The 25,702-nt window shown below is 35.3% G+C and overlaps 3 protein-coding genes across 4 annotated transcripts; 1 reads left to right on the top strand and 2 right to left on the bottom strand.

The window, feature by feature from the left end:
* The first annotated feature begins 844 nt into the window (after positions 1-844).
* On the top strand, positions 845-6,698 carry LOC126656243 (acetolactate synthase small subunit 2, chloroplastic). Its single transcript, XM_050350756.2, has 12 exons — positions 845-1,216; positions 1,488-1,701; positions 2,046-2,129; positions 2,366-2,434; positions 2,572-2,655; positions 2,981-3,151; positions 3,881-3,967; positions 4,324-4,428; positions 4,528-4,650; positions 5,083-5,235; positions 5,630-5,695; positions 6,329-6,698. The coding sequence occupies exons 1-12, from the start codon at positions 951-953 to the stop codon at positions 6,410-6,412; spliced, it is 1,506 nt and encodes a 501-aa protein (XP_050206713.1). The 5' UTR covers positions 845-950; the 3' UTR covers positions 6,413-6,698.
* Positions 6,699-7,035: 337 nt separating this feature from the next.
* Positions 7,036-9,780, bottom strand: LOC126656244 (2-alkenal reductase (NADP(+)-dependent)). The gene is made up of 5 exons (XM_050350757.2): positions 9,346-9,780; positions 9,061-9,241; positions 7,869-8,035; positions 7,681-7,763; positions 7,036-7,579 (listed from the first exon to the last, which is right to left on the bottom strand). The coding sequence occupies exons 1-5, from the start codon at positions 9,577-9,579 to the stop codon at positions 7,201-7,203; spliced, it is 1,044 nt and encodes a 347-aa protein (XP_050206714.1). The 5' UTR covers positions 9,580-9,780; the 3' UTR covers positions 7,036-7,200.
* A 298-nt stretch (positions 9,781-10,078) lies between these two features.
* LOC126656242 (type II inositol polyphosphate 5-phosphatase 15-like) lies at positions 10,079-18,597 on the bottom strand. 2 transcript variants are annotated; one of them, XM_050350755.2, is made up of 11 exons: positions 17,596-18,596; positions 17,262-17,514; positions 15,922-16,729; positions 15,399-15,523; positions 14,747-14,831; positions 14,355-14,520; positions 14,212-14,252; positions 13,846-14,113; positions 12,702-12,825; positions 11,727-12,087; positions 10,079-10,973 (listed from the first exon to the last, which is right to left on the bottom strand). In XM_050350755.2, exons 1-11 carry the CDS (start codon positions 18,431-18,433, stop codon positions 10,614-10,616), a joined length of 3,429 nt encoding a protein of 1,142 aa, XP_050206712.1. In that variant the 5' UTR covers positions 18,434-18,596; the 3' UTR covers positions 10,079-10,613. The 2 variants fall into 2 exon arrangements, with proteins under 2 accessions (XP_050206712.1, XP_050206711.1); XM_050350754.2 differs by having other exon boundaries at positions 14,212-14,520; positions 17,596-18,597.
* Positions 18,598-25,702: the final 7,105 nt, after the last annotated feature.

Genomic DNA, 25,702 nt, shown 5'->3' with positions numbered 1-25,702 from the left:
GTTGGAGTGAAGTGGTTTCCGATTAATAGAGGGTGATTTGATCCGATTTTTGCATAGTTTGGGGGTGGGGGGGATCCGACTCTCTTTAGATATTTTAATCCATTTTAGCAGCTATTGGATTTTTTGTCCCTTTTCACGACCTTAGGCCTATTTGATATTTCGTGTCAATTGAGGTTTGTTTTTATCCTTTGTTCGATTTCTTTAGTGTACTACTAAATACCGCTCTTTAATTATTAGGTACCGCCCCTTATTTTATTTAAATACCCTTTTACCTTACCCTAGTTCTAAAATTCATATTTAAATCCTTTTCAACTTACATTCAAACACAAAAAATGAGTAACAAAAATTTCGAGTGAAAATGTCGGAATCTAACTGAGAAAGAGGCAGAAAGCATACGATAAATTTTTGTTTAAATTTTTAATTCTTTTTTTCAATATTTTTATGAAGATATTTCCAGAATCTGTCTCCCCTGAGAGGAGACGTTTTCCGACAAATTGGAATCGTAATCAGCTATTATTGTTTCGGTATTCGAATTAGGTTAAAAGGAAAAATTATTATGTTTTAATTAAAAGGGCAAATAAGTGATTTGGAAGGGCAGTAGTAAATAGGGGTGGTATATAGTAAAATTCTTTTTTTATTGGACTAATGTTATGTGAGCGACATGTCACCCGTTTGTTATAAATTTTTGTGTTTTTTTAGTAGGTCGACATTTTGGGCCAATTTTATCATTTTCTCATGAGTCTGATTAAATATGTTTATCTTCATTACATAAAAACAAAAACATTTGATTAATCAAATTAGAGAATAAAACGAGATTAATTATACACATAAATAGAAAACTAATTTATTTGAGTTTGTGTGTGCGCCAAACGCCACGTGAGATTGGAGGCGGAGTTGATGATAGAACTGTAGTAGTAGCCACCGTCACAGTCTCAGTTTAAGCTCTGAAAATGGCAGCCGCCACTACAACTCTCTCACTTCATCATTTCACTTCAACTCAGCACCACTCACATTCATCTTCTTTTAAACTTATTTTTACTAGAAATGCCTCTTCTACCGCTTCACATTTCCCACACCTCCGCCTCCTCACTCCGACCGCCGCCGCCGGGAATGCTTATGCTCCGCCCAAGGTTTCAGCTACTATTAGTAGAGATAACAATCACAGTCATCATCATATCGCAAATGCAGCTCCTCTTCCCGCCCCTACAACCTCCAAGTCAGTCACTCTCTCTGTATCTTTTACCTGTATTTTTTTTAACTTTTTTTTTAAATTTATTCTTCTATTTTATTGTTCGTAAATTAAATGCAGTTTCATAGGGAAGAATATTTCTGTTTGTTTTTCTGTAATTAAATTAATTATTGGTTTATAATTTGTTTATGTGTGGACAAAGAGCTGTGTTCTTCTGAATGCTGGTTCAGTGTTTAAACTTTTAAGTAAGAATTGTTGTAATTTTTACTTGATAAATTAATTTTCTGATGAATTTCAGGACGCAGAGGCACACTATATCCGTGTTTGTCGGCGATGAAAGCGGAATAATAAATCGGATTGCTGGTGTTTTTGCGAGAAGGGGTTACAACATTGAGTCTCTTGCAGTCGGTCTAAACAAAGACAAGGCTTTGTTTACTATAGTTGTTCGTGGAACTGATAATGTTTTGAGACAAGTAGTTGAGCAGCTTAACAAGCTTGTCAATGTCATCAAGGTTCAATCTTAAACCATCCCCTGATAACCTCTAACTTTTGTAGAGGGCTTTGAAAATTTTACTATAAAGGCCAAAATTACACTTTATTCAATCAATGTGTCCTGTTTCAGAAATATTGTACACACTTGAGATTTCAGACACGGAACTTCATTTTTACATAGAAAACTTTAAAATAGTACCGTTTCGCTGTGTCCGTGTCCAAGTGTTCCGTTTCCTCGTGTCCATGTCCGTGCTACCTTAAAAGCTTATTCACTGCAGTCAATCTGACCTTAAGGATAATTCAAGTTTCCTCTCATGAGCATTACTTTCTGATTGTTTATTGTGGACATTTGTTATTGCATTAGGTCGAAGACATCTCGAAGGAATCGCAAGTAGAACGCGAACTTATGCTAATCAAACTCAATGCAGATCCAGTTACTCGTCCCGAGGTACTAATGTAGCATTTAGTTTGTTCTTGCTGTTGGAAAAATGAGTGCTTGCGCTAATATAAGATAAGCTGTTCAATTGTACTATCCTTTATGGAAAATCGAGCATGTCCGCCTATGAATTTCTTGCAAGTTATGGATTGGGAATGTATTGTAATTTAAATATACATTTTTTTGGCGCTTCTAAGTAATTCTGCGTTGAAGTGTCTGATTCTTTTGTAACTGGTTTTGAACTTTAGATCATGTGGCTGGTGGACATCTTTAGAGCAAAAGTTGTTGATACCTCAGAGCACACATTGACCATTGAGGTGAATTTATTTAGATCCGCAGTGCATATTAATTGTTTTGAGGAGCTGTAAACTTTATTATTGAACTATCTTTACTAGGATCTGTTTGGGCTGTGATTGTTTGTAGTCTGCTTATGCCACCCTTTTGGACGTTGCAGGTAACTGGAGACCCTGGGAAGATGGCTGCTGTTCTAAGGAACCTGAGCAAGTTCAGAATTCAAGAACTTAGTAGAACTGGAAAGGTACAATATCTGTCTTGAAATGCTATTAATTTGAAAATAGAACATGAACCAAATCGGATGAGTCTAACAACAGTGAAGGGGATAATATATTTTTTTTCTTTGGGTTCTAATTTAATAAGCAAAACCAAGGGTGGCTAATTGTAAGGAAGTGTATACTGAGTTGTCTCTAGGCCACAGATAACCTGAAATTAGAAAAAAAAATATCTAGAAAGATATTTATGCATGTAAAAGGGGCTATTCCTCATGTCCTAGTATTTAAGTTCAGAATAAGCTAATCCAAGACAAAGATATATTTTAATGAAGTTTGAATTTGTATTAATTGTAGATTGCTTTGAGACGGGAAAGGATGGGCGAGACTGCTCCATTTTGGAGATTTTCCGCATCTTCATATCCTGATCTTGAAAGGATGCAGCCTGGAGATGCTTTTTCCAATAATCCCGCTGACGACAAATCAAGTGGACGACCACTTAACAAAATTACCATTTCCCCCTCAAAGGTATTTACGTATTAATTCTAGTACCAGGATAAATATTACATGCTCATTTAATCCTTCTCAACATTCGAACAAATTATGTCCAAGTATAATGCCTAAATATGTTACACTTTACAATAAACTGTTACTGCACTTTTTAGCCTAATATCTGTGTTCTACTAATCTCAAAACATCATTGGTTTGTGGGAAGGACGGCTTTTTTTTATCAAACATCATTTTCATGTAAGAACATCCTTGGTAGGATGATAAGTAGCTGTTGTTGATCCAAGAAAAAAATCATTAACTCCACAGTCTGAAAATCCCGAAGCAGTGATATCTGATTCAATATTTACTCACATGGTTGAACTTCATTCTTTGTTTATTTTAAGGATGCAGTTTCAACTTTTTCATACTCTTTGAATGCATCCCAGAATGAATTTCCTTTGGGTTGTAAGTTGAAGTTTTCTGTTAATATTCATATAAAGTTGCAGAACTTGGTGTCCCAATTTTGACGATAAAAGAGGGAGAAAGGAAAAGAAAAATGTTCGAGGGATGGTTATGTATTTCTGATTCTAAGTATTGTATTTTTTTCCGCTTTTATCTTATGGAAGAACTTGAATATTGGTTTGTAAGATGGTCCATATCATTGTACTGTATCTTAATTTATATTGCGTGTCTACTATACCATCTTTAAATTTTCTCTTTTTGACTGAGACTCCATTTTTGTTTATTCCCTCTGTTTTTCATCTGAAGGGCGATGTTTATCCTGTGGAGCCTTATGATGACTTCTCGTTGAATAAAGTTCTTGATGCTCATTGGGGTGTTATTTATGACCAAGATGTAAGACTCTGATTCCTTGAAAGATCCTTATCAGGTTATTTCATTGTAAGAGATACCATGTATTAGCATGTGCAAGGTGCATAAATTGAGTAAACAAATAACTTGCTTATGCCACTAAGATCAGATGCAAGCTTTTGAAAAGCAAGGTCGTCTTGGAAGTTTATGCTGTGTGTGAACGTTTAGTTCCCTAAGTTATTTAATGGTAGATGTGCTGGCCATTTGCAATACTAACCCAATTTCAATGATCCGAGTATGAAGCTGTCATAATTAGTGTTATCAATTGGCAGTATAACAGTAGTTGCCTTAAATTCCATCCTCATAAGTACTGCATTTTCTTCATTGATTCAACATTTCAGTCAAGTGGACTTCGATCACATACATTATCGATGCTTGTGAACGACTTTCCTGGAGTTCTCAATGTGATCACAGGGGTTATATCCCGAAGAGGTTATAACATTCAGGTCAGTGAAGTCTCTGTTCAACTTTAACTTTCTTTTCTAACTTATCCTTACTCGCTTTTTATCATCATTGTTATTTCCTTGTCCCATTTCAATTCTCAGAGTCTTGCTGTGGGCCCTGCTGAAAGAGAGGAACTTTCTCGTATCACAACTGTTGTTCCTGGAACTGACGAGTCAATTAGCAAGTTGGTCCTTTATCTTCACAAGTTGATAGATGTGCACGAGGTAAAGGGCAGTTAGTTTAACTTGTTATGAGAAAATTCAGGTAATATGTGCAATCATATTGAGCAAAAGGGCAGTTATATTCACAGGTTGGCTGATACTATTGAAGGTTTTGTATGCCAAGATTCTAAAATAATCAAATTATAAACAAAAACAATAGCGTATTGAGAATTCTTATTGGATGAGATAGCTTCCTCAATTTTATGAGCACATCCTTAAAATATTCTTCATTTATATATTGGGGAATCTTGCGTTTTTTAATCTCAAGAGATCATTTGGTAGAGCTAATTACTAGTTAATCAAATGAAGCTTAGCTAGAATGGACTTTTATCCATTACACTTCTGCTACTATTATTTACCACGGTTATCATTGACCTACTTACTTAACTACCAATCAAGCAAATTGATGACACAGCATGCATGGTGGTTTTCCAGGTATGTGATATTACACATCTGCCATTTGCAGAAAGAGAGTTGATGCTGATTAAAATAGCCGTTAACACTGCTGCTAGGAGGGAAGTCCTAGATATTGCTAGCATATTTCGGGCAAAAGCTGTTGATGTCTCTGATCACACAATTACCCTCGAGGTAATTGATCCTTAAATAACCAATCTTATATTACACCTTTTACTTGTGATCTGTCAGCTTTTATCAATAGTTGGGTGATAAGTCAATTGGCTTGAGCTCGAGATTTTTTTACTTTATGTTTCTGTTATGGTGCATAAATAGGTGTACAAAGGGATTTGAACTGCTTAAGGGGTAATTAGATCAAATTGTGGTGATTAAAGTCAAAATTGCTCGACTCAAAAAAAAAGAGTCAAAATTGCTCTTAAAAAAACTAAAAATTACTCAGTCGAAACACTTATTAGCAAAAGCTCTACTTTACTTTTGGGTACATGTTTTAATCGGTTGCTGTAGTCCGCTACTACTATTGTCTATTTCTGTCATGTTACTGGTCATCAAACTGTTTGTTCTGTTCCAGCTTACAGGAGATTTAAACAAGATGGCTGCCCTGCAGACAGTATTAGAGCCATTTGGGATTTGTGAGGTCTGTCCTCTAATTCTTCTTTCCCTAGTTACATTATATTGAATATGGAAATTTTAACCTTTTTCTTGCTCCTTAAGCTTCCCTGAGAACTAGTTTGGAGATTTTTCTAAACCATTTGGTGCTTCCATTTGTTGGTTTCTTTATCTCCTTTCTAAACGATAGTTTCTAAATGTGCTCTGTAGACTATGTTGCAGCTGCATGCTAGTCCTCTTAGATAAATTCCTAGTTGATTAGAATTATTAAATTTGTTGTACGGACCAGTGACTAAAGAACAGGATCGGCCAGTTCACCGGTTGAACCGGGAACCTGCCAGCTGGCTGGTCCAGCTATCCCTTAAGTTTCTTGCTATTGGGCAATTTAACCTTGGATTCCTTGATATTTGACCAAAATTGCTAAGGGGGGCATAAACCATACAAGCTAGGTTTAGTATTTTTTTACGTGATTTTACTCAACCAACAGTTGACCAGTTCAACTGGGAATCGCTAGCCTCACAAGTTCAGCCAGCGGTTCAGTTTTTAAAATATTGGAACGAACATATGAATTTGTACTATGAAGATACATAGTCTATGCCTTGTGTATGATTATTAGTGTTCTGTTTATTTTATCTTGTTTCTTCTCTCTCTGTGCTTGAAGGTGGCACGAACTGGAAGGATTGCTCTGGTGCGAGAATCAGGGGTGGATTCTGCATACCTTCGTGGATATCCTCTTCCACTGTGATATTCGACGACATTCAAAGGGGACTATCACAAGTAGGTTGTTTTATTCTGCTTTGCTTCGTCTCGTATAGATATAAGGGAAAGCTCAAGTTTCCCATGTTCGAGTTCTGTAATGTACCATTGAATGTTCCTTGTGTTGAAAATTTAGAATAGCAATTCCCCTTCATTCTTCCCGGGTGTAACTAACTTATAAAGGGAACTGTAATGTGTAACTTGCCATAATTGCAGTCTCTGTCTACTTAATTGTAGTGTGTAAATGTGGGTATTAAGAGTCACTTGTTATTTCATTTTGGTTAATTTTTTTTAATTTGTTATGAGAAGTCGAAACCGCTAAGATTGAATCATGAAAAGAAGAAAGAAGGTGCTGAACTTTAAAATTACAAGTACTGTGAAGTTCCTTAGTAATTTCATGTCAGATTAACTCTGCATGACAATTAAATCTTGTCACATCATATTTTTTCTTATATAATAATGAGTACTAAATTTTTGTAGTCATTGAACTTTCATTTGGTGTAAGAAAAATAATATATTGTTCCGCAAGATCGGATTAAAAATATCAGTACACTCAAACAGACTTGAGACGAAGGATTTGGCATGTCCAAGAATGGAACTAGCTTGACCAAATAAAAGAATCCAACAAACATTTATTTCACTCCTCTAATTTGGTACAACTGATCTAAAGCAAACATCATATTAAGGATTAAACTGGTCTAAAATTACGAATTTGGACCCTTTGATTTTTAAAATTAAGTTAAGAGGCTCGAAAGTGAATTTTTATTGTACAAATAATCAGTCACGAGCTACACGGATAACTTGCTTACCGACATTTTTACCGGAAAATAATCCGACTAAAGCAGCCGGACCGTTTTCCAATCCCTCAGTCATATCTTCAAGGTAAACAATCTTCCCTTGCTTGTAGTCGTCGCTAACTTGTTTAAGGAACGGTTCATACAAATGCACGTAATCACTTTGCAAGAATCCCTGCATTTTAATTCGTTTGCTTATAAGATTGAACAAATTGTGAATCCCTTGGGCAGCGGACAAACTGTTCACAGAAATCATTCCACAGACGGCGATCCTGCCATGAATCCTCATGTTCAGCAATGCAGCATCGAGCATGTCTCCGCCCACATTATCGAAATAGATGTCGATCCCTTGTGGGAAATACCTGCCCGGAAGCCGAAAAATTGCTATCACATCCTACAACTTTTGAGACCTCTAAAAGGTAGAAAAACATCATTTACTTTGAAATTTCAAAAGCATACTAACCTTTTCAAAGCTGCATCAAGATTTGGTTCTTGTTTGTAGTTGAAAGCTTCATCGAATCCAAACTTATTCTTCAGAAGATCAACCTGATGTTTTGTTTTTTATTGCATCACCTCTAAATACTAATGCTTTTTTCACTTAATATATATACATATATAAATGTGTTTGATGACCGTCGAAAGAAAGTTTACCTTTAGGTTTGTCCCGGCGCTTCCGACTACATAGCAGCCATGTAGCTTGGCAAATTGGCCAACAAGCTGGCCGACAGCTCCAGAAGCCGCAGACACAAACACATAATCTCCTTTCTTAGGGGAGCAAACCTCATAAAATCCAGCATAAGCAGTGAAACCTGGCATGCCTGCAAGAAGCTACATTAATAATAGAAAAAAAATGTATTTTTCTATCAAGATTATAGGTTGTTTGTCATGTAGCTTATAGTATTAAGAACTTTTTTTTTTATAATAAAAACATTATTAGTTTAATTCTCATTTATGAGAATCTTGGCAAATATATACACTTGTTTTTTTTTTTTGATAATTGGGGAGGGGGGAGCGCTTGTGGGAGGAATCGAACCCACGACCTAGCAATTTGCTGCTTAGGGCTTATACCATTTAAGCTATAGCTCATTGGTAATATATACACTTGTTAATCAAAAAGTCTAATTAGTTAAAATTTAATTTAATTAAATGTATAAATTTATTTTTACACTAAATTAATTCATAATATAACAATTTTAGTTAATAATGAATAAATTATAAAAAGAAAATAAAAATATTTGAAACATTTATATATTCATTTTTCTAAAAAAAGTTAAAAATCATAGATAAATTTATTAAAAAAAGTTTAAGAATTAAATTATATTCTATTTTATCAATTAGACTTCCATGTGAATATATTGAGCACAATTGGCAAAATCATGGACTTCTTGTAAAAAAAATTAATAGTACATTTTTTTATAACCGGACCGAAATGTGATTATATGAAAACCGAGCCATGACTGAACCAAAATAATAGGTTGTTTCGGTTAACCAAACAACCAAATTTCAATTAAATTAATTATTAAAAAAATAAAAAAAATCGTTTTAGTATTAGTTTGTAATTAATATACAACTTTAGGGGAAATTAATATCTATATCCTAAAAATATTGTAAAAATACCTTAATTTACATTCAATATATATACAAGTCGGTTAATTCGGTATTGTTAAATTAATTTTTTAATACCAAATATCAAACGGGACCGATTTACCAAACTTATTAAAGTTAAAAACCGTAACCGAACAAAATTAATAAAAATGGAATCAAATTAATATTTTGATTCGGTCGGTTAATTCGGTTACACCGGAATGGTGCACACCCCTAGGTACAATAACAATATGATTACCAAGAAGACCGAGGTGAAGAGAGAGAGGAATATGTTCATCCTGCTCAATTTTTCTCAATCGATCGAAGCTGTAAATAAAGCTGTACCCCTCCCAACTGGTAAATCCGGAAATCAAATCTCCAGCCTTATAATCAGGATTATCAGAAGCCAACACCTTCGAAATCCCAAATCCTTGTATAGGCTAGCTTTTATTCAATACATAAAATTAAATCAGCAAAAATACAGCATAATTAAACATCAAGATCAAATAATAATAATAATAATAATAAGAAGAAGAAGAAGAACCTGAGCAGGAAGAAATGGAGGAATATAAGAGGAATGATAGTCTCGCATACGACCTCTCATGTACGGATCACAAGACAGGTACAGATTCTTCACTAACAAACCGCCGCTTCCTTTTTCCGGCGGTTTCAGCTCTATTTTGCTAACCCTAACTTCCATGTCCGTCTCTTTTGGGGGACCTTCTGCTATGTAATCCTTGAATGTCACCTGCTTATTCTCTACCATTTCTTCTTCCATTCACGATTCACTGTAACTGTAATGTGTTTGGTTTATGGCAATTTGGTGATCAAATAATTTGGCATTTAAAGAAAATCAGTCTGTCTGTCTCCAATGGTGTTTAAACGCTACACGTTAAATGGATCTGAATTCAGCTTAAACAAGTTCACATCAATACATTTATGGGACGCAAAAATAAGCAATACGGGTTTAATCCGCCTAGTTACACCTAATTTGTAATGAATAATGATACGTTTAAACCAATGTTTTAAAACCGGACCGGAGAACGAACCGGCTTCATCAATAATTCATGGTTGGACCGATTCAACTGGGTTAGCTCGGATTTTTTAAATTTTAAAATTAAAAATTAAAAACTATATGATTTAAAATTTTATAAAAAATATGATACTGTAACCAAAAACTGAAAAGTTAGTTCATAGTTGCATGAGCTCAAAAGGGAATTTGAAAGTAATGTAGCAGTAAATAATCACATAAACATTCCTCAAAAGAAAAAATCACATCAACACAAAACCAGATTCTAATTTCTTTATGCGTCAACTTGAGGAGCAAATCAGAAACAACAAGCTCTTGCAAAAAAATACAGTCTACTTAAAAAAGAATGAAGCTCTGTGCAATTCCTTTTACTGTACACTCGCAAAGTTGCTCCCAGAACAAACTGCTCAGGTGCAAAACTACAGGCACTACACATACTCACATATAAACCTATAACCAACAGACCACACCACATGGCTACTAAATTTACATCAATTTTGTACCAATGCCCTTTTTTAAATACAATCTGGAATCAATAAAGATTCTTTTTGCCCCTTCAACTTCAGACAACAGATCAAAAGGGTCTAGGTTTGTAGTTTTGGACAAAAACACCCACAACTTGTCAATTTTCGATCAGTTTACTCTTTTGACCATCAAGTCCGACATCAAATTGTCCAAAACCACAAATTTGAACGCTTTTAATCCCTTTTTCCAAGTTTTAGGAGCGGAATGATCCTTTGTTGACAATATTTCAATCAACACTTCAGCCACTGCATGCCAAATCAAGGACTATGCAAGTTACGAAGGCGGTCAACTACGTCGTAGGCACCGCTGAGTTGTTGATAATCGGACCGAGGGAGAAGATTCCCTTGGACTTGTCCAGAGCCATTCGACTTTGGGTCAACCTTAGCTGTTCGCGCTGAACGGCAGTGGCGCACACGGATGCGATGGTCTTTCCAGTCCACTGTATTGTTTGCACCACGCACTTTAATCACCAATATAGCTTCCTCGTCTCTAGTATCCTCGCACCAAGAATTTCGAGGGAGGCCATCCACAAACTCTTCTACTGTAGGAAAATCCTCAAGATGAACAGACACTTCTGCAATGTGATCTGGTTTTATTACACCAGTTGCTGGAGTGACCTGATTCAAGTAGCACATTTTTCAAATTATTGTCAACAATAATGCACTACTTCTGTAATTCTTTTGTCTAACAAATCCAAGAAACATAATGAAAAGTCAAGTGGATGTCTTTTGCAGGACAGCTGCATGGATTTAAATCGCAGTAACAGCCGCAATCGTGATCGCAGCCATATGTTATGGAAGCGTATCAGTAACGGCTGTAATGTTAGTTAGCAGTCAACCAATGCGCAATTTAAAACAAAAATGTAAAGTATGTGGAATTAACATATTTTTAAACGGTGGAATGAAGTTTGGTGATTCAAATATCTAATTAAAAAATTATAAAAAATATATAAATGCTTAATTCATTATTCTACTGTATAATAAATTATATATTATCGTTTTCAAAATAAAATAAAATATGCCCATGATAGAAATACAAAATATAACTAGAATATAATATATTCATCACACAATATATGAAAAAACAAAATATCAACATTTTTTTTTATGTGCAGCACTGTTACTTGAAGGTAATGGCTTCAATAACAGCCGTTACCTGTGAAAAACGTAATAACAACTAGATAGCACTAAAAACGGTAGCGGATGTTTAATTTTTAAAATCCTTTAAAAAACGGCATTGATGTAATGTAATGGCCTTTTATTCAAAACCATGGACAGCTGATTTCAAATTCTTTTACCAGAACAAACATGAGATTTTTGCTTTCATTCACATATACTTAAAAACTAAATGTTCCAGGTAGGGGAGTCTACCTCAAGCCACCGAGGAAAGCCAAATGAACCTATTGCATGATGATCTGATGCTTGTCCATCTTCATCAATGGTATACTGACCTTCACATATAATTTTAAATAGAGCATCCTTTTGTCCACATTTATTTGTGAGACGCAAAATGGTTGTATCCTGGTTTTGAAGGATAATATTGTTCGTGCTCACAACAGTTTCTGGAATCTTGCACTGTTCTTCAAGAATGCATCTAATTTTATCATTTGATTTGATAATGTCACCAAACTCTTGTCTCCTCACTGACTCATCAACTCGTGCAATATCAATACTAAATGTACAACGTACAGGCTTGTGATCACTATCGGTCACATCCATGCAAGCATCATACCTATTCAATGAACAGAAAACATATGAGCACATCTAGGGGTGTAAACGAGTCAAAACACCGCCAAGCTCGACTCGACTCTAAATCTAAAACTCGAAACTCAACTCGAGCTCAATCGAGCTTTATTTTAAGAGCTCAAACTCGTTAAAAATATTCGAGACTTGAACTCGACTCCATTACCTGTATAAATATTTAAAAATTAAAGTTTAATATAAAAATAAACATATTATTGTATATATATATATATATAGAGAGAGAGAGAGAGAGAGTTAGAAAGGGTAGAAAAGTAACTAAAGTTTGATTAGGCTTGCAAGTTTATCGAGTGGAGTATTTTAAAACTCAAGCCCGCCTTAGTAATTAACTCAAGTAGGCCAAATTCGATAACTCGATTATTAATGGAGTCGATTTCGATTGATTTTTTAGTCAATCCCGAGTAGCCCGCGAGTTTGCTCGACTCAGTTACGCCCCTAAGCACATACATACTCTATGATGATAAATCAACTAACAATGCACGCAGATGGCATTCACAAATAAAGAAGTAGATTGATGACGGCAACATCTTTTGCAGGCATCATTTGAACTCAAAGCCAGATAAAACAAACTTGCCAAAAACTTACTGTAATATGAGAGAGACAACGGGACAGTCTAAACTGCATTCAGACACTCTAGCTGAACGGCTATCACGGTAAAGTATTCTGTCACACCAGGCGGGGACACGCTTTTTTTCACCCGAATCATATCCTGCAACAAATCATTCATTCTAATTGGAGTTCTGCAATTTTCTCATGTTGTCAATTGCATAAAACCTCATCAGAAGGTAGCAAGAAGTACCCTAGCCAGTCAAATAGGGTAATAATCGCGTTGACTGGGTAAGGGCTACCCGTTACTGCTTAAAGTCGAAAGCAGGAAAGGAGTAATCATACCCAAGAATATAGCTTAGTGTTTGGCAGACCAATACCCGACCCAAACTCCACAGACAGTGTTTAAATATATTAGTATATAATGTCCTAATTATCTTTGTAAACTATTAACATATTTTTTTTATAGTCTACTTTCATTTTTTAGAATTAATAAAACTTCTGTAATGTTAAACAAGGATTAACAGTCAATAGATAACTTTATTTCAGAACACTAACATTTTAAGATATTAACACATTATTAGTTATGCAAATTATGATTTTAAGCTTTTTTAATTAGTAATACTCACATTAGTCATGAATATTCTGAAAGTTACAAGAATAAGTTATATGTGAAAATAAAAAAAATAGTAAAGCAAAATAAATTTATGCGTTATTGTTAAACATGCAAGACATGTATGATGCATGTATATACACACACATGCACAAAATGTTTACTCAAGAAATGTAAAACTTCATTTTCAGAAAAAATGTATTACTTTTTAATAATTACTGGGGTAATGGGCCATGGATTATCAACAGTTCTAGAGACATAGGGAGGGGACATGTAGAGTTATATTCTTTGGGTGTGGCAGTATGGTAAAAAGCATGGTATTATATTACCCTACTCAACTTACTATCTGTAAGCAATAGAATCACTTACACAAGACATTGGCCATAAGACACAAATCATACAATTACCAATATTCAATTTTTCCCATTTTCCTATAAATAGTGTATGCACTGATCTAAAATCATCAATCACGAAAAATTTGACAAAACACTATGAGCTTATCCAAGCTACTGAAACAGGTCTAAGGCACCCAGTTCCAAGCAAGTTGAACACAATCAGTTAAAGAGATACCTGCTAAACCAGGCTGGTGCTTGTCAAACTTGTATGTGGGGGGGAATCTAATAATTGCTTCCCGCATGCCTTGGAAGACATTCCCAGCTTCCATTTCGGCTCGAAGCTGATCCCTTTCTCTTAGCCAATCAAAGCACCTTTGAGAAATAAAGTCCCTTGCTTCATCATACGATATACCATCAAGCCGGTAATTAAAGTCCCCAAGGAAAATGACCATGTCAACCTCAGATAACTCGGGCATTCCTTCTGCAGAGTTGGCTCCCATAACCTATACAAGCATCAAAACTTTATCATGGTAAGCAAACATGAAACAATTTCATATCAGAGATTCAAGATCATGATAGCTTCTGTTATGGAAGTACATACATTTGTAGAACGAAGAATTTGAACTGCAGATGAAGAACCAGCTGCAATACAAAGAAGCAATGGCAAGCCAGATCTATAAACAAGCCATAATAAATACAATGAGCAGGCAAGCGAGCAAGACAGGAACAGGTATGGCACTATACCAGCTGCAGCATTGAAGAGATTAGAAGGTCGACCAAAAGTCATTGTTCGATACACATGATCAAAGTCTGCATTACGACGATTGACAGCCTCCAAATGTGCAGCAAAGTGACAATTAACAAAGCTCATTGTCCGATTATATACTCTAATCCTCAAACCAACAGCTCCCTGTACAGATAGAATTCAGCCGTACCAATTATAACTTGTAAGAATAAAACATTGAAAAAAGAGTACACAGCAATCTGAAAATCATTTAGAGGACTTTTGGTGTAATCTTTGGAACCGAAACTAAGGCTCTGGAATTGTTTCACTCATGATACTCTAAAGCGAACTTACAATTGCTAAAATCCACAAATAGGCAAATGAAGAGAAAAAGATTTGACATTAAGCATACCTTGTTACCAATTGCACGCCCAAAGCCACAAGGAACTGCAGCAGCGTCTACATCCCCAACATGAGCTTTAAGATTATTTCTGACCCTGCAAATAGTCATTCAGCCATCAGGAACCAAATATCCAACAATGACCGAGACTACGAAATCCATGGTAATAAGTAGACTAAATAAAATTGATGTCTCCTTTTATTGTTGTATAATGTGAAAATTTAAATTCAAACTAAAGAAAGCTGTGTGACCTATTCAAGTTGAATTAGTCCCAATTAAGCAAATTTTATCCATTGTCACTAAACAGGGAGCTACGGTTATCACAGTCAACCAAACTTCAATCTGCAACGAAAATCATTTTAACTTTCATTCATGTTTCTGTAAGGTCATGAAAGAAAATTTGCTGATGTAGAGCAAGCAAGGAAAGTCCAATTGCAAAATTCTAAAATAATTTGGCAATTTATTGAAAGACAAATTAAAGTTGACAATTTTTCATGTGAAAAAACTGAATTTAGGTCACCATTACAAATCAAGTATTTGAAAAGCAGTTCCTAAAAGAATAAAAAAGACAACCCAACGAACTCAATTTCATTTTAGGGGGCCATTCAAACTGCACAATTAATGAAAGATTGGACATTGATATCTTCTTATCACGGATACTAACCATACAGCAATAAGTAAGCCTGCTAATTGTCGAGAACCAACACGTTCAAATGTTGAACCTTCATCCAAAATTTTGCCTATCATATCCAGCCACCACTGCCCAAGAGAACTCCCCTCAAGTCCAACCTGAATGTGAAAGGAAAAAGAAGCATGGAAGAATAAAACAACAGAAAATAAAGTCACCATACACATGTAAATTTTAATAAAAGTAATACAATGTTGGAAATGATCAACAAACTGCGTTGGACATGTACATCTTTCTTCCTTATTTTGGGCAAAATCAGTTTCAACTGCTATGCAGCTTAAGGTAAAAACAATAGCAACCCCAGTCAATTTCAACTGCATGTTCAAAGATTCTAATATTTCCTCTCACAAATGCCAAATTAGTTTTACTTGCCCTTATATGACTCTCAGACAATAACTGTTTTCATTAGCTTCATGCTATTATAGCAACAATAATGGCAATTGATGCAAACAAAAAAAAGTCAAACTTTACAAGAAATTTGATGGTAAAATTGCCTTACAGTTTCTTTTGCTGCAGACATTGCTAAAACACCAGCACCCATTTCAACTTCTTGCAAACCAACAACAACAATGCCAACATCTCCAGCTGCACAACCTAGCCAGGATATAAGTGAATCACGAGATGCTCTTCCTTGTGCTACATTCCACGTGCCAGCTAGTATCTTCACGTTCTCAATCTTTGTATATAAAAATTCCTTTTCAGCCAATTCTGTGCGCAAAATGTTGTCAAGTGGTCCCGGAGAAATGACACTCCATCCACGTATACCACCATGATTAGCCAAGGTGAAAACATACTCAGCCCCAACAGACATTTTAATTACAGGGCTGCTGTGGGCCACCCACCCACCAAGTAAGCTACCTTCAAGGTCCAATACCTGGATGGTTCCACTGGCATAGCCTACCCATATCCGTAATCCAAATGTGCAAAAGCATTGAACAGCAGCAGAATGATACTGGAAATCTTGCAAACGGTTGCCATTTCCATCCCACTGTACTAGTAATCCATTTGCACAACCTGTCCAGATCATGCCATCCACTGTTATAACTAATGCCTCAGTTCTCCTATAATCATCTCCAAAACCACCTTTTGTAGCAACCCTGCGAACAGCATCAGCTGCTCCCATGATAGCATTACGTGAACGCTGAAAGAAACCAAAAGAGCTTTGAATCTTCTCTTTCTTTGTAACAGCAACAAATTTCGTCTTAATATCATCTTCAAAGGTAATATCTTGTCCTGATAAGATGTCCATTTTTTCAATCTGACCATCTATATTGAATATTTTCAGCAACTCCCGTGTATGGGCATCCCTGCAAAATAGCATAACTCAGTTGTCCTTTTGTTTCTTTTAACCAGAGGGACCTCATCAGGGGTACCAAAAGCGTACCATTCAAGTATGAAAACAAAGCCACACAAGATTGGAAATCTATAAAAACTAATCCAGCAGGAATATAGATACAGCATATTCTCCTGTTCCAGTTTAAAATACAACTATCCACCAAAACATATAAACAATTTTGTCCTCGTGTTATTAATTGCTTCCCTCCAATCAAACAGCCAAAAAAAGAATCTGACTTAAAGAATCATCAATAAAGAGCTTCCTTCACACAGCAATAAATTAAACAATGTATCGCATTCACAATGCAAGTGCATCTGGCACATTTCTGCAGAGGCAGTATCTAATTACGCATTCTTAATCAGTTTTCGTGTGAAGTATTGTTCTCATAGTTAAACATTATTTTGGAGTTACTTAGTATCCTAATGATAGTAAGAATTATCAAGTACAAAACTTTCTAACACAGAAAAGCAACACAGTATATTATTATGAGAAGATATGCATACCACAATGCAAATGAAAGATAAGCAGCACTCCAGACTTTAGCTCCGGACTGATCAGAAAGCAAGTATCGAATATCAGAAGTAAGAGCATTACAGAAGCCAATGAGAGAGAGTTGGGCCTTAGGGTCGATATAAGACCTCTCGACCGATAAGGAAGCAATGTGGCGTTGCTGCTCAGTAAGAGAAAAGGATTTATGAATAGCTTCCCAGGGCCAAATCCTGAGAGCACCAGCTTCTGAACCAGACCATAAGTCCCCTGAACCAACAAAAAATATTTATCTACATAATTAAATAAAGTAAAATTTAATGGATACACAGTACAAACAAGCTAAGCTACCATAAGAAGTGAGGACCATGGAAAGAACAGGGCCACGATGAGCAATCCAAGACAAAACTTCTCTGAAACAATTGGAATTCAAATTCGAATTCGACTCATCCACCTTCCAACACCTAATTTTACCGTCCTTATGCCCGCTCCAAACAACTCCGGTAGCGTCATCCCCGAGCAGACACAGAACACCTGATCCCACCGCATCAGATTGACTATACGGTGCCGTATCGTTAGTCCCACCGTAGAGATCAGAGAATTTCCAGATTAAAAGAGAACCGTCTTCACTGCCGGAACACAGTTGAAACGGAGTAGTGGTAATAGTTCTGAGAAAACAACCGGTTTGCGATTCTCGCAAGGGATGAGGCCGTACCTCAAGGCTCGGAGGCCGGCCTGGGTGGACTGCTTTTCGAATAGGAATTCTAAAAATTCCAGAACCTCCTCCTTTTCCTATGAACTCAGGCAAACCACCACCCCCGCCGCCTCCTCCGCCGCCATTAGCTGTGGAAGCACTAGTAGGAGAAAAAGAACTATTGTTTGTAGTATTAAATTCAGTATTAGTATAGTAATTATTATGAGAGCAATACAAATTAGGGTTAACACTATTATAATTTGAAGTATTAATATTAGGATTAGTAGACGGAGACGAGAGCTTCCGGTCCAAGAACTGAATCATGTTATCCAGGCGTTTGTTCGTAGCTTCCATTGTAGACGACGACGACGATGAAGCTGGTGATTTGACCAAATCGGATTGTTCTTCGTCGGAGGAGGACGATAAGAAGCGGCGGTCGTAGATTTTTCTGCCGTCGTCGTCATTTTCATCGTCGAAATTAATCAGCGGCTCCATTTGGAAAATTCTCTATTGAGTAGTATCAGATATCAGATGTATGTATAGAACATAGATATATGTAAACGGAAGACATGGAAGCGACGCCGTGCTCTGGTGGTTAGGTCAGGTCAGGTCAGGTCAGGTCAGTCTCAGGTCTAATTCCTTTATCTTTTTTGTCTATGAAATGAAAAAGGCAAAATGTGGTTCTTCAAGTTTTAATAAAGTGTTGTTTATACTCCTAGACTCTAAGTCAATGCAGCTTCATCTTTAGACTTGTGAAGACTGTATAAATTGGTCTTTTTTACTGATGTAAATGTAATTTGAGATAATTTAAAGTGATGATTTTTACTCTTTTTAAAACTTAAAAAGTTGAATCTGAATTCAGAAAAGATAAAAAAAAAAATATGTTAATGGATGGGTACACGTACATACTCTTTTTTTCCATAAAAATTTGAGCAAAACAAATACTACAATAGAAAAGAATTCTGTGGATATAGTTGAAAATATATATATAAGCAAAATAATGCATATAAAAATAGTTATTAAAATAAAAATAAATAAACTATACATTTATATTTACCTCAAATATATTCAATTGTATTGAATAATTAATTTTATTTTATTTAAAATAAATTTTTAATTTTTAATATCAAATAGGTATAAAATTTTATATGTAATAAAAAAAATTAAATAATAATAACTAATATATTTGATCAAAAGCATTTCTTCCAAGGTTTCTACTTAAAATCAATGCTACGACTTGAAAATATTCATTTTGTACCGTATTTGGACCATACCTCCCGAACAGTTTCACTCATGTGAATTACCTTTGTCCTTCTCACTTAGTTGCACAAAAAATTAACTAATATAAACGTGAGAATTATATAACAATAAGATACATATTATTCATTATCGTAAGCAATATAAGTTGGACATGTGAGGTGATATCGCTGAAAAATTTAAAATCCTATTTATGTGTAACAAATTGATTTTCTTTCAAGTGACACTTTTTTATTCAAAATTAAAAAAAACTAACACATATCGGAAATTTTTTAAAGTTTTATGAAAAATATGTATATTTTTAGTCTCTAATCCATGTCAATTAATTTTTTATACTATTTTCATTTGTATTTTTGTTATGAACTCGATTGATTTATATTGATTTTATAAATTTCAAGGATCGAGTTATAATGAACTAGAATTTTGGATACAATATTTTTTGGATGAAATTAGGCTTAGTGATAAAATAAATCTAAACGTTTAGCGAGAAGTTTAATGCAAAATATTTTAATTTTATCAATTTTAATTTATTTTGGTTTATTTCTTCCAATTGTAGTCAAATTCATTAAATTGTGTGATTTTTTTTGTTTAATTGGCTACCATTGGAACAAAATAAATCAAAATTAGCTATAATTACTATAATTAAAAAGTTTGGATATACTTGAAATTAATAACTTTTAGATTTGTTGATTTGATCGTTTTAAGCCTAAAAATTAAAGGACTTGTCAATTCCTTTTGCCAAATGAGAATATACATTTTTGTCAACGTTGAAAAATGCCTCCGTTATGGAGTCTAATCATTCTTCTTGGCCGGTGACATATCTTCTCAGTAAATAATTTTACCGTCCAATAATTATAACGGTTAATTGATTGGCCTAATTATTTAAAAACTTTTAAAAAAAAGAAAAAAAAAGAAGAGTTAATGTTAAAAAAATCACAAACTTTACACGTTTTTTCATTTTAATCATGAAGTTTAAATTTTCTCATTTTCATACATGAACTACCACTTTTTCTCAAATTCATACACGATGCTGAGGTGGCACTCATTTATTGGTGTAAAATAACCTCCACCTTAGCGAATTACACCAATGGAGCCGTGACACCTCAGCACCGTGCATGAATTTGAAAAAAAGTGGTAGTTCGTGCATGAAAATGAGAAAATTTAAAGTTCGTGATTAAAATGAGAAAACATGTAAAGTTCGTGAATTTTTATGACATTACCCCAAAAAAGTACGATATAATCCTTTTATTTAATTGTGTTTAATATTTTCATCCTTACATTAATTAAATTGGTAAAAAATTTAATTTTGGGATACAGATGTGTTGCTGACGTTTTGTGCTTCGTGTGAATAACCGTAACAACAAGTGTGTGCAAAATGCGGGTGTGCCAGGAAGCGGATTTCAAATTGTAACTTGACTTCTTAAAATAAGCAACTAGGACTTGGTTAACCTTATAACAAGTACTCCAACAAGTAATGCTAAGGACTTGAATAGAAATTATCAAAATTCAATTGTAAATGTGTTTACTAATTGAAGAAAGTGAAAGTACAAATGATTGTGGAGAGAATACAGTAATTCAATTGTAAAGTTTTTTACTGACTGAAGAAAATTGAGGTTGTTGAGATTTGAGTGTTTTAGCCTTTGAGCATGTTTTTTGAATGATTGATCGGATGCATTAATCTTCTTGCTTCTCCTTTATTTATAGTCTTAAGTGTTTTTGGTAACTGTTTGTCATCTTCAACACGTTCTCACATCACTTCCCCATTTCTGTAAACGTGGTTATCTACTTTAAAAACACGTGCTTTTAGCTTTATTCTTCTGACAATAGTACTCTTAGGCTTTTGGGTCATTTAAAACACAATTTAATTACCATTTTAAATATGGGCTTACTCTTCTGAAAATGGACTTGGGCCTAAGGAATTACTGGTCAACCTTTGGAGTTAACCTTTGAAGTCAACCTCTGACATCAACTTATAGAGTTAACCTCTGACATCAACCTCTGGAATCAATCTCTAGATTCAAATCAACTTCTGGAGTCAACCTTTGGCCGATTAATTATAGTCTAATGACCCTTTTAAAGAAAATGGGCTTTATGGACCTTTGGTCCATATTTTTAATTTTGGTGCAAACAATGCCCCCTATATAATTGGCTTTTTAAAAATAAACATTTATATATATTCTTTTCGCCAAAATTAATTTTTTAACTCTCACCATGATTAGACCTAAAGTGTTATTCTATGAGTTTGAAAAAAAAATTGAGAGATTGAGAATCCAAAACTAATACTTCAAAATCATTTAGAGGTTGAAGCAAAATTAAATCAAGATTCTCAAAAAATTTAAAAATTAAATTTAAACAAAAGGCCAAAAGAGTTTGTTGTTTTCTAAAAAAATCAAAATCAAACCAATTCCCGTTCTTCCCCAAAATCTATGGCACTAAATCCTAACTCACAAGTTGAAACCAATTTTTCTCCTAACTCACCAAGCATTACTCCCTAAAATTCATTAAATATTGGAGAAGAAGAAGGCCATCAACAACCGGCCACCACTACTTTCACGATCCAAATTATTGAACTGAAATCGGCGCTAGGAAATAGGAGTGTTAGCTCCAAATCCCGTAGCAAGCCTAAAATCCTCTATAAATTTTTCGCAATTAAAAATATATTACTCGTAAAACGTTTTCAGAAAAGTTCTTTAAACAAGATAGTTATGGTTATTAAAATATCATATTCATTTTTTTAAAACCGAAACGAAACAATTCTTAGAAACCAAAGTCTTATAAAGTGATATTTCATATTCAGCACCGCCCTGTTTCTAATCGTTATCTCGACCAATTCCATTCATGGCAATTGGTTAAATAAATCAAACGGATAAAAGGCACAGCTTTTATAAAACTATTTACATGCATTTTATCATATCAGAGTTAACAACAAAACACCGTTTGATACATGGTCTGACGTCTATTAACTACTGCAGCGCTACAAAATAAACATACTTCTGTACATACTTCAAAATATCATAGACTTCCGGAACAAGGATGAAAGTCCAACACGTCAAAATACTATTCACTTGAAAGAAAATTGTGAGGGGTTAGTATACGAGAATATACTGAGTGAGTTCATAAAAATACTGTAGAAAATTAATGAAAATATAAAACATCTTTGTATGCATCCAAATACCGAACCGAATGAAACCTAAGTTCATTATGTTTATTATACATTATGTTTCTCTATTAAGTTCGTACTTCTTATTTGTTCGAGCAAAGTTTAGTTATTAAGTCTAAGTCTCGGGATAGTTCCACCGAGTTAACTGGGGAGATACAAGTCCCGAGATAGTTCCACTGAGTTGAACCTCGTATCTCAGTTGATGCAGACCCGAGATAGTTCCATCGAGTTCAACGCGCATCAATTATCTTAAGGGAGATTCTTGATGACTTCATATCTTATGAATACTACTTGTATTTTATGTATATTCAGTTTATTATGACTGGTGTCCACACAGTTCTATTGTTGCAAAATAGATTGCTCGTTTCATCGGATCTATATAAGGGTTTTAAAACATTTAAATGCCATAAGATAATTTAAATAAAACATTTCATAAAACAATGCAAGTACTATTGAAAATCGACAGTATAAATATAAACTCACCAAACACGCTGTTCCAAAAACACCACGTTACTCAGAAACCGTTAAACTTCCCGAGCTCCTTGTCCGGTAGCTGCCTGGCTCGCCGGGTTTAAAACGATATCAGATCAATAACTCAAATCATAATCCAATTCTAGGATTGACTCTAGACTCAAGACACGATACATTAACTTATCAATTATCGCGCTTCTCATGTGTTCCACCCCGATAAACGACTTATAACTTGTTTCGGTTCCTATCACTTTTCCAAATCGATTTTGACCACGATACGTGAATACGGGTTAAATTTCTCAAAACGGAGGCGAATGACGAATTCACTGTGCGTGCGCGCGTCTGCCTGTGCGGCTGCACAAGGGACTGTGCGCGCGCATAGTTAGGATTTGCGGCGCACAGCCGCAGGTTTTCACCCCAGGCTCGTTTCCGACGTGCTTTCGACCTAATTCCGCATACCTAACATTCAAACAACGCTCCACAACGTTTATAACATAAAATCTAAGTTTAAAACACTATAAATCGATCCTAAATCGTTCAGTAGCCTTAACCTTTAACTCGATATTCCATCAAATTTATTCAAACAAACGGCAAAACGACGTGTTTACCGCGATTACCCGTCGAATTACGATCGATTTGAGCTAAGAAACGTCAAAAACGGACGAGAAACGAAGATCGAGCGACGAAAGCGATGAATTTGACGATGAGAATGAAATGACAGATTTTTGGTTTCTGGATCCTTCCATTTGAATTGCACTTTGGTCCTTGAACTCTTTAAAAAGTTGCAATTTAGTCCAAAACGTATCCGCGTCCAAATTTTAAACGGTCTCCAATTGACTCGAAACGTTTACCTTACATACTATAAAATATTTCACGGACCTTAGCTAAATAATAAATAACTCGGGATTTATATTTTATTTTATATTAATTTTCTAAGTTTTTCCTTAAATCCCGCTTTCTATTCAATAAATAATATCGTAAATTTTCAATATAATTAAATTAAATCCTTCTTAATTTAATTTATCGGAATTTACGGCACGTGGCACGATTTAATAAATTTTAAATATTTGGGGTATTACAACTACAGCAGCCCCTCTACCGCCGGTGACAGCCTTTCCGCCATCATCCATCGTCTGCCCAACAACTCCGTTTCCAACAGCAACCTTGCTAGACGCTCCTCCGCCCATTATCTCCAGCAGCGTCATGGCTTGCTCCTTCTCACCAGTAGCAACGTCGCCGGCAGCTCGCCTGCCGTCTGCAGCAGCTCACCAGCTCGTCATCTCCAGCAGCAGCCTGATAGTGACCTCGCCAGCAGCTCGGGGAAGACGACGCAACAACTGTGGCGCGACCTTCTCCGACAGCGATGACATCTGTTTGCCAGCGTCCATCGCTTCCTATAGTAGCACCGAGTTGCTCTTCGTCTGCAGTGGAAGTTCCGCCGTTTCCAGCAGCTCTGGTGGTCCCCTCAACAGCAGGTGCAGCGGCTCCGTTTATCACAGCAGGTATGGATTTTAAACTTTACTTATTTATCTAATATTTCCAAAATTTGATTGCCATGATGTGATATTAGCTTTGATTATTAGGTGAGACTGTGATTTTTTGAAATTGAATTTTATGCCAAACAAAATGAGTTTAATCACTAAGGATTTTGGCATTAATTTCAGATCACGATACGACTTCTTTGTCTAAAAGTCGTCGGTCAGTATTTTACCTCTCCATAGCTACTCCACCTTTTAGACCCATTGCAGCAAGTAATCCTTCGCCAGGAGATGTAATCCAATCAACAGGTAAAGATTTAAACTTTAAAAAAAATCTTTGGCATTACTTTGATTGTTTAACATGTTTGTATTTTAATCTTGCAGGATCTCCTAAATTGACAACTATATGTGCCGATTTTTTTTGATTTTGCGGCTCAGAGGCCAGCTTTCAACGCTTTTGCCATGAAATTATACAACTGCTTCTGTTTGGAATTTCCTGGCCAACCTCTTAAATTAACCTCTGAAGTCAACCTCAGGAGTCAACCATTGGCCAATTAATCAATGTACCCTTTTTCTATCTTTTAAAAAGAGCATGGGCTCTATGGCCTTTTGGCCACTACTTGCTTGTTGTGACACGCACACTTACACATATTCACTTGTTCATGCATCGCATTACAGGGACGCCATACATATATTTTCTAAACTCCAAATGTCTTGGTGTGAAGATGGCTCTCCCACCATTTGTTTGTTTTCTGCGTTCCACACCAAGATTCACGTGCAGGTACAGCCATGCATTGCATTTCACTATGTGTTTACGTTCCTGGTATGAAGATGACTTTTGCCATATACCTGTGTAGTGATGTCCATACCAGGACTTGTTTCACGAACAATGCACATGTGTCACTTACAGCCATGCATTTGCATTTATGTGGCCGTTTTTTTTGTTGTTCAATTTTCTTTTGAACTTCTAGCTTAGGTAGCCAAACAGTAGTTAATAAGTCTAAGAAAAATAGAGAACCTATAGCCTATTTTTAATAGGAAATTGACGGTAGGATAGCGGAAAAGATGAACCAAAGTCTTTCACAAGTCAGCCATTCATTGGCTATCACTTATCCCTTCCTCTCTTTCATATAGGCTCCTATAAGGGTCCTTTCTAGTTAGGTGACCATTTTTCCATCTTTTTACTTTCATTTGTAAGTGGTTAGACTATTTTCCACGTCAAGCAAAATTAACCTTTAGAGTTAATCTTTTAGAATCAACTTCTGAAATCATCCTCAGGAGAGTCAACTTCTGAAATTAACCTCTAGAGAGTCAACTTCTAGAATTAAGTTCTAAAATTAACTTCCCAAAGTCAATTAATCATAGCTTCTTATTTTTAAAAGAATGGCTAGAGGCTAA

This window comes from Mercurialis annua, linkage group LG7 (assembly GCF_937616625.2).
Source record: "Mercurialis annua linkage group LG7, ddMerAnnu1.2, whole genome shotgun sequence".
NCBI classification, from domain to species: domain Eukaryota; kingdom Viridiplantae; phylum Streptophyta; class Magnoliopsida; order Malpighiales; family Euphorbiaceae; genus Mercurialis; species Mercurialis annua.
Note: the sequence above shows the minus strand (reverse complement) of the source record. Positions and strands in the feature narration are given on the sequence as shown.